The 9935-nt window shown below is 51.3% G+C and overlaps 1 protein-coding gene across 1 annotated transcript; it reads left to right on the forward strand.

The window, feature by feature from the left end:
• The first annotated feature begins 7079 nt into the window (after positions 1-7079).
• On the forward strand, positions 7080-9669 carry LOC123402984 (protein NRT1/ PTR FAMILY 8.3-like). Its single transcript, XM_045096957.1, has 3 exons — positions 7080-7254; positions 7665-7773; positions 7863-9669. Exons 1-3 carry the CDS (start codon positions 7210-7212, stop codon positions 9452-9454), a joined length of 1746 nt encoding a protein of 581 aa, XP_044952892.1. The 5' UTR covers positions 7080-7209; the 3' UTR covers positions 9455-9669.
• The last annotated feature ends 266 nt before the right edge of the window (positions 9670-9935 follow it).

Consider the following 9935-nt stretch of genomic DNA (forward strand, 5'->3'; position numbering starts at 1 on the left):
GCCAACTGTGTGCGTAACCGTGACTGTCTCTTTCGTGAGTTCCTTATCCGATCGAGGACACGATGGGGTTATGTGTGACGTAGGTAGGTGTTCAGGATCATTCATTTGATCATCAGTAGTCACGTCCGTTATGCGTAGATCTTCCCCCTCTTATTCTTGTACTCGTAAGTTTAGCCACCAAATATATGCTTAGCCGCTGCTGCAACCTCACCACTTAACCATACCTCACCCATTAAGCTTTGCTAGTCTTGATACCTTTGGAAATGAGATTGCTGAGTCCCCTGTGGCTCACAGATTACTACAACACCAGTTGCAGGTACATGTAAAGGTTACTTGACGCGAGCACGTTGATTGTTCATTTGGAGTTGCTTCTTCTTCTTCTTCTTCGATCCAGGATGGGTTCCAGGCCGGCAGCCTGGGATAGCAAGGATGGACATCGTTCTTCTTTTGTCGTTTGTTTTCTTCCGTAGTCGGACCCTGCTCTTATTCTTGATGTTGATGTATTGTACTGCTGTGACTCTGATGTAGCTTGTGGCGAGTGTAAGCCAACTCTTTATATATATCTCTTCTTTTCAGTACATGTACTTGTAACGATATCCGTTCTTGGGACACGACGAGATGCTCTTCTATCCCTGACGAGGCCTTCGTGCCAAATTGAGGATAGGGTCGCATCTTGGGTGTGACACATAGCCATTTCCCTTATTTTGTAGTCCGTAGCGGAACTACTTTGATTGTATATGCATGATGTACTCTGATATATTTATGAGAAGGCAATTGAACCCCTGATTGTCTATCTGTATTATTATGTATGTGATGTGATACCTTGTCTGCGAGACGCTTAGATGCGCTCCTTGGCCTCGATCCCCAGACCGGAAAGGACCGCATCTTGGTCGTTACATATCTAGTATGATCGCATCTTACTTACGCAAAGCCACAACGGTGATATGCAAATTGCTATTTAACCTTCTCCAAGGACCGCCTCGGTCAAATCCGATTCAACTAAAGTTGAAGAAACATACACCCGCCAGTCATCTTTATGCAACAAGTTGCATGTCAGCCGATGAGACCGGTCTCTCGTAAGCGTACGAGTAAAGTTGGTCTAAACCGCTTCAATCCAACAATACTGCCAAAAATCAAGAAAAGACTAAGGAGGGCAGAAAATTGAACATCAATGCCCATAAACTCTTTTGTGTTCTACTCGAGATATCATCTACGCATGAACCTAGCTCATGATGCGCTTGTTGGGGAGCGTTGCATGGGAAACAAAAATTTTCCTACGCACACGCAATACCTATCCATGGTGAATCTACATACCCTTGTAGATCACTAAGCGGAAGCGTATATAACGCGGTTGATGTAGTGGAACATCTTCACGATCCAAATCGCAGCCCGTCCCGCGATCTCATCACGATCCGTCCGACGATCCCATCACGATCCTTCCCGATCTAGTGCCGAACGGATGGCACCTCCGCGTTCAGCACACGTACAGCTCGATGACGAGTTCCACCTTCTTGATCTAGCAAGAGGGGGCGGAGAGGTAGATGAGTTCTCCAGCACGACGGCGTGGTGTTGGTGGTGGTGGTGCTATTCCAGCAGGGCTTCACCTAAGCATCGCTGAAACTAAAGGAGAAACAGATCTAGAGAGAGAGGACAACACGTGGTTCTTTTCTGTTGTGTCTAAAACCCTCAAAACCCTTATTATATATAGGAGGAGAGGAGGGAGAGGGCTGCACCCTAGGGCAACACTTTCTTCCCTTGCCCAAGGAGGAGAGGAGGAGTCCTCCTCCAATCCTATTTGGAGTAGGATTCCTCCTTCCCACTTGGAAACTCTTTTCACCTTGTGTTTTTTCCTTATCAAACCTTATGGGCCTTAGTGGGAACTTATTCCAGCCCACTAGGGGCTGGTTTATCTCTTCCCACAGCCCATGAGGCCCCTTGGGGCGTGACACCCCTCCCGATGGTCCCCGGCACCCCTCCCGACACTCCCGGTACATTACCGATGAGCCCGAAACTTTTCCGGTGACCAAAATAGGACTTCCTCTATATCAATCTTTACCTCCGGACCATTTTGGAGCTCCTCGTCACGTCCGGGATCTCATCCGGGACTTCGAAGAACCTTCGGTCACCAACACCTATAACTCAACTATACCGAAACGTCACCGAACCTTAAGTGTGCAGACCCGGCGGGTTCGAGAATTATGCAGACATGACCTGAGAGACTCTCCGATCAATAACCAATAGCGGGACCTGGATGTCCATATTGCCTCCCACATATTCTACGAAGATCTCTATCGGTTGAACCTCTATGTCAAGGATTCAGTTAATCCCGTATGTTGTTCCCTTTGTCCTTCGGTATGTTACTTGCCCGAGATTCGATCGTCGGTATCTCTATACCTAGTTCAATCCCATTACTCACAAGTCTATTTACTCGTTCCGTAATATAATATCTCATAACTAACTCCTTAGTCACATTGCTTGCAAGGCTTGTTGTGATGTTGTATTGCCGAGTGGGCCCCGAGATACCTCTCCGTCACACGGAGTGACAAATTCTAGTCTTGATCCATGCCAACCCAACAAACACCTTTGGAGATACCTGTAGAGCACCTTTATAGTCACCCAGTTACGTTGCGACGTTTGACAACCCACAAGGTATTCATCCGGTGTTCGGGAGTTGCATGATCTCATGGTCATAGGAACAGATACATTGACATGCAGAAAACAGTAGCAATAAACTGACATGATCATATGCTACGTTCATAGTTTTGGGCGTTATCCATCACATCATTCTCCCAATGATGTGATCCCGTTATCAAGTGAAAACACTTGTCTTTGGCCAGGAAACCTTGACCATCTTTGTTCAAGGAGCTAGTCAACTAGAGGCTCACTAGGGACAGTGTGTTGTCTATGTATCCACACATGTATTTGAGTTTCCAATCAATACAATTCTAGCATGGATAATAAACGATTATTATGAACAATGATTTATTATTGCCTCTAGGGCATATTTCCAACAGTGCTGCCATTTTTTGAAGGACTCCTTCCACCTTATCGTCGGATGTGACCTGCCGCCCCGCGTGTACACCACCGCGCCGCCACAGGAATACAACAGATTGCCATGCATTCGGGAGCAGAAATGAAAGAGGTGGCGGAAGAAGGAAGGGAAAGGCCAGAAGCCCAAGTACGCCTCGCACAGCGTGGCGAAACATGCGAGGTACAAGACGGCATTAGGCCCCAGATGATGCATCTGGAGCCCATAGAACTTGAGCAACTGCTGGAATAAGATGCTCCCCAGTAGCCCGAAGCCAACGAGAAAACGCGTACCAAAGATGACGCGCTCGCCGTCTTGGGGCTCCGGCACGCGCTCCTCGCCGGGTGCGCGAGCCTCGACGAGCTCCGCGGGCGGAAGCTTCCACGTCCGTCGGAGATACTCGACGTGCCCCGCCGTCATGACGGAGCCCTGCCATGAGCCGGAAGGAACCACACCCATCTCGTCGGCCGCCGACGGTAAGCTGGATAAGAGGAGGCGAGAGAGACGTCCCCGATCGGTCGCGGGGAAGCGCTGCGGGCGCGAGGAGGAAGGACGGAGGCGGAGAGCGACGGTGCAAGAACTCATAGGATGCGGGAGTGAGGGGAGGCAATGATGAAACCGGCCCTTCCCCTTTTAAATCCCCGGGGAGACGTGGGGGCATGGGATCGGTTGCGCCCACGACCCCCACTAACCCACGATCCCCGTGCATTAAAACCGCACGGGGAACTCCAACCAGCGGCCCGCGGCCGCAGTAAATCCGCGCATGGGGCAAGGCGTGTCAGGCCGGGCCGGTGGCGACGTCCCACCGCGCGGGTAGTGGTAGGCCCACCGTTCTCCACCGGCCCACACGTGGCGCTCCCTAAACGGCGCTAGAACCGAAGCAACGTTGGAGAACCCGAGGCGCCGCGGTGGCCAGCTGGGTCACGGCCAGCTGCAACCTCGACCAGCCGTCGTTCCGGCCGGCCAGAAGATGCCTGACCGTCTACTGGACCCAGCCGACCGGTCAACCTCGACAACTCCTTCGAGAGCAGGGGGAAATCGTTGTCCCCCTCATCCGGAGGCCTCCGGACCCCAATGGTTTCGGGGGAAACTAATGGGGATATTACCCCTGGGTATACCAAGAGCGGAGATTAGCTGTCACCAAGACATTTGGGGGCTGCCTGGCCCCCCAGACCGGCTGGAGATAGCCGGCACGCTTGGCCAATGCGCGCTTAGGCGGATGGCGATAGCCGGCCCGCCTGGGCAACGCGTGCGAGGCCGACTGGCGGGATTCATCCCGCCCAGCTGGCCCGCCGATAGCCGTACGGCCGGCTCCCGTCCCATCCGATCGTACTCCCATACGAAGACAAGAAAAGACGAATGACGCAGAGGCTATCACGGCAACAGTACGTGCTGACATACTCGGCTTGGCCACGGGCGCAATGATGAAGGGGTCAGTGAGTTTACAGGCCCCCCGTCACCGTCGACATTGACCAAGCGAGACGGCCCTATGGCCACGTTTCCCCTGCCTGCCCCTTGTCGGGCTGGCACATTAGCCGCTGATGCACTCGGCCGGCGGGCCCCACACCAGACAAGACTAGATAGCCAGCGGGCCCTACAGCCAGCCGGAGAGGGTGGCAGTCGGCCCCCACCTCATGTCTTATCCTCACCATTGTACCCATCGGGCTACACTATAAAGCCTTACCCCAGCCCTTAGAGAGGGGCACGAGGGAGGAGAAAACAAACACCCCCACGACACACGCACACACACGCGAGAAAGAAACACCATGGAGGTAGCGAGACTGGCAGCTAGAGCTCTGTCTCCCCCCTCAAAAACAGCTCAAGGAGCACCATTTTATATTGTGATTCTCATATAGTCACACATGCAGGACTAGGGGTTTTACCTCACCGGAGGGCCCTGAATCGGCGTCATGTGTGTTGCACCTACACCCACTCCGAGACATCGTCGGCGCCCATCATATCCGATTTTTGTCTTTTTTGGTTCTCTAAGTGTACTTCGAGTTAGGAGCTAAAAGTTTTTGAGGTTGTACATCAAACACGGATGTATGTCTTCAAATATTTCCGATTTTGTTAAAATACATCTAGATGTGATATAACTATTGCACATCTAAGTCATGTATATATATATATATATATATATATATATATATATATATATATATATAATCTTACGTGGAGATTCGTGTGAATGTCTTCTTTATTTTTTCCCTTTTATGCTTCATTTAGTCATTTAAATGTGCAATAAATATGTCACATCTAGATGTGTCCTAGACACATCCAATTTTTTTAAAAAAATTGAACATATTTTGAGTCTTCAAAATGATTGATCTCATTGATCTTACCTAAAGCTAGATCCTATATCTGTACATCATAGTGCAAAGTGCAAGCAGATCTCCAACTCTGATGAGCAAGCACACCACCAGATTCAATACATTCAGAATCTAAAAAATTTACATGAATATGAAGTTATTTAAATAGGCTATCATCATTTAGCCTGCAGATCAAATGTATTAAATAGATTAATTCATATACAAAAGACTATACATTACTCTTTTGATTGAATGGTAACTTGGGTACTTGATTGTTCTTGTGGCAGTTTGCTTTATATATAAAGCGGGGCAAAAATCTATTTCAATAATCTTCATCTTTAATCTGCATCAAGATTTGTAAACCAAGGATAAAGTAAAATACATAGGGACCCGAGTTATGAGGAAAACCAGACAAAAAACCGTACTAACAAAATAAAAGAAAAAACAGCCGCCGATTATAACACCAATGGACCACTTCCACCTAACACGACCTCTTCCCGAAGTGACGGTGAGCAAGATCTTTGAAAACACCTTCAAGAAGGAAAACAATATCAGCTGACACCGCCGACGGCGGCATCGACCCCCGTCGACCTCAAGATTTCGTGCATACCCTCAAATGAGCGCTCCACCGAACCGTGGAACAGTCCAGCCCAGCCACCAACCCCCAACGTCACTCCCAACTCCAATCGTTCACGGCCCAGTGGTGAGAAAGAGCTCTTCAACAATGCCTTCAAGAAGGGATCTGTAAACTTTTCTAGAGGATGTGTACCGACGCAAAGTTCAGAAATATATTACCACGTGTGTTTTCATTATAGAGAGGAAACATTGCAGTTGGCGCGATGTGACAAAAGGCGAGAATAATACTTTCTGTGTAAAGAAATATAAGAGCGTTTATATCATTGTTTTAATGATCTAAACATTTTTATATTTATTTATGAAGGGAGTAATTTTTTTTCAACGAAAAGCAGCCGCCTTGGTTTCTTTTCCATTAACTAAGGGAAGAAGGGCAAGAACTTGACTGCATGACTGAGCTTCTTTAGACCTCCTCGTGGTTTTGCCTGCGTCCTAGTGCTCATTTTTGTAGAGAATATCCTTAACAAAAGTGGAAGGAAAAGGCAAGAAGGAACGTCTGAATCTGAGCGAATGAAGAAATGAGAGGTAGCGTCTTCCGTCTCCTAATTTCCTTTATTTCAGCAAGGTGCATACAGACTGTTCCTCGTCCTCGGAAGGGTCAAATATATACCGAGGAAACTGGATCATGCAGCCTTGGCCGCATTCCACGAGAAATTTTGACCTATCATCATTCTCCGCCGCACCTACCGCAGGATGAGACGTCGACCCGGCGGAGCCTACGATGATCCCAATTTGGCACCACCCGGAGCTTAGTCTTCTTTCCGTCGCCAAGCAAACCACCACGTTTCTATTTTGCTACTGTACTAGTATAACAGATAAACTAGTACTGGCGCAAGGATCCGACATGGCACCCACTGTGGAGACCGGAGACCGGCGATGAGTGGCTACATGCAGCCTCAGCCTGCATGCTGTAAGCACCTAGCTAGCCACCACCTACTACGTCGAAACTTCCGGCTTCGTGCGACCGAGAAGGATCCCGACCGGTGCACGCATGTGTTGGCGAGAGAGACTTGAATATATTGGCCAGTGGATGGATCCCGTCAAAGTCCAAGTTAAACGTGCTATATAAAGCTCCGGAGCAGCAGAAACACAGCAGCAGCAGAAACACAGCAGCAGCAGAAGACAGAGCAGCAACCAAAGCCTGAGGCGAGCTGAGAGTTCACAGCGGACGCAGCAGCGCTGCTTTCCGCCTCTGAGAAATCCATCACCTCCTCCTAGTCAAGACAGCTCGCCGGCGACATGGACGCCATGGAGAGAGGCGAGCACGCGCCGCTCCTGCCCGAGGTAACGATTAGCTCCCTGCCACCATCCTCCTCCTCCTCCGCTGCCCCCTGTTTGTTCTGGAAGGAGGATCAGTACGATGAAAACTGAAATGCAAAATCCAGAAGACAAGAAGAACATTGGGTAACTCCATTAAATAGACCGAGTCAAACTTACAACAACACACGATTAATTCATGCGTGCGTGTGTACGCCAGCATTAAAGGGTTTTAACACGTGGTTAATACGTGCGTATCCAGGCCCCTTCCTTTCCTAATCACACAAGCACGTCCACATCACAGTCTTGCTGCAGCATGCATCATTTCCAGAACTCGTCAATTCCTGCAACCTATCTCTGTTAAAAACAAAAAATGCGTGACATGTACAGATTCTGTTCTGGCTGCTAACAATTCCTGTAATCTATCTCTGTTGCAGAGTCACGGCCCAGAGAGTCAAGAGGACGATAGCCTGCAGCTGCAGGTGCCGCTCCTGAAGCACAAGAAGCGCGGCGGCGGCGGCAGCAAGGCACCCGCAGTAATTCTTTGTAAGCAAAACCTCCATCTTTTGTGGAAATTGTTTCTTCAGTTAACAAAAATGTGGTTTAACTGAACTCTTTGCAATTGTCTGGTGCAGTGTTCGAATGCCTGGAGAGCACGGCGTTCAATGGCATCTCCACCAACCTGGTGGTGTATCTGGAGACTGTCCTCCACGGCAGCAACCTCGCCAGCGCCTCCAACGTCGCCACCTGGTTCGGCACCAGCTACCTCACCCCACTCTTCGGTGCCATCATCGCCGACACCTTCTGGGGCAACTACAACACCATCCTTGTCTCCCTCGCCGTCTACCTCCTCGGCATGATGCTCGTCACCTTCTCTGCGTTCGTGCCCACGACCACGGCGGCGCTGTGCGCGGCGGGCGCGTCGTGCGCCGGAACCACCGGCACGTGGGCGCTGAGCTCACAGACCGTGGCTTTCATGGGGCTGTACCTCGTGGCGATCGGGTGCGGCGGGGTGCGCTCGTCTCTACTGCCATTCGGTGCGGAGCAGTTCGACGACGACAGCGTGGCTGACCGGGAGGGCAAGGCCTCCTTCTTCAGCTGGTTCTACCTCTGCGTGAGCTTCGGCCCCATCATCTCAGGCGTGTTCCTCGTCTGGATCCAGCAGAATATCAGCTGGGGCCTGGGCTTCGGCATAGCCACCGCCTGCATCGCGCTCGCCTTCGCCGCCTTCGTGCTCGCCACGCCCGTGTACAAGCGCCGGATGCCCACCGGCACGCCGCTCAAGAGCCTCTGCCAGGTCGTCGCCGCCGCGTGCAAGAAGATCAGCATCAAGGTGCCCGCCGAAGCCGGACACCTCTACGAGGTCAGCGACAAGATCGACTCACCCCAACCCAAGATCGCGCACACCAGCGACTTCAAGTTTCTCGACAAGGCGGCCGTCGTCACGCAGTCGGACATGGAGGAGAGGCCGGAGGAAGCGACCTCGTGGAAGTTGTGCACCGTGACTCAGGTGGAGGAGCTCAAGATCCTGCTCCGCCTGCTGCCCGTCTGGATCACCAGCGTCGTCGTGTCATCGGCCTTCTCGCAGATGAACACCACGTTCGTGCAGCAGGGCAGCGCCATGGACATGACCATCCTGTCGGTGCCGGTGCCCGCTGCGTCGCTGGCCTCCTTCGAGGTGATCTGCGTCATGACATGGGTGCTCCTGTACAACAAGGTGATCGTGCCGGCATTGAGGAGCTTCTCCTCCAGCGGTGACGGCGAGCCGTCGCCGCTGCAGCGGATGGGTGCCGGGCGGCTCCTCATGGCGCTCACCATGGCGGTGGCGGCGCTCGTGGAAATGAAGCGGCTGGACAGTGCGGCGCGTGGGGAGGAGATCAGCATCTCGTGGCAGCTGCCGCAGTACTTCTTCCTGGCCGGCGGGGAGGTCTTCTGCTACATCGCGCAGCTAGAGTTCTTCTTCGACGAGGCGCCGGACACCATGAAGAGCATGTGCACGTCGCTCGCTCTGCTCACCATCGCGCTGGGGAGCTACATGAGCTCCTTCATCTACGCCATCGTGGAGGCCTTCACGGCGTCGGGAGACAGCCCCGGGTGGATCTCCGACGACCTCAACAAGGGCCACCTGGACTACTTCTTCTGGGCCATGGCTGCAATGTGCACGCTCAACTTCGTCGTGTACAGCGGCATCGTCAAGAACTACAGGCTCAAGACCGTCATCTCGTGATCGCTCGCGCAAGGATTCAGGATTCCATTACATTACATTACGTAGATTAGCTAGATTGCACAATCGCCAATTGGTGATGGGTGAACAGTAACTAGATAGTAGCCAGGTACGTACGTATATACACAAGAAATAATAGGAAGAAAATGTAAGATACATACCTTTTTTTTGCTGATGGGACTACAAATTAAATGGATGGCAGAATCAATTTTTGGATATCTTTTGTCCCCTTTCATTTTCAACTCATAAGTTTCACACGCGGCACAAAACAATTAAGTCCCACTAGTAGAAAACAGGACTTTGGTCCACGCGAGATAAGAGTTTTAATCCCGGTTCGGTTATGAACCGCGATCAATGGATGCATCAGTCCCGTTTTGTGATGCCAGGACGCCGGCAGGGCCACGGTCCCGGTTCGTCTGACCCCTTTGGTCCCGGTTCCAGACACGAACCGGAACCAATGGTCCTCGCTCCTCGCGCAACACCT

Source organism: Hordeum vulgare, chromosome 6H, assembly GCF_904849725.1.
Source record: "Hordeum vulgare subsp. vulgare chromosome 6H, MorexV3_pseudomolecules_assembly, whole genome shotgun sequence".
NCBI lineage: Eukaryota > Viridiplantae > Streptophyta > Magnoliopsida > Poales > Poaceae > Hordeum > Hordeum vulgare.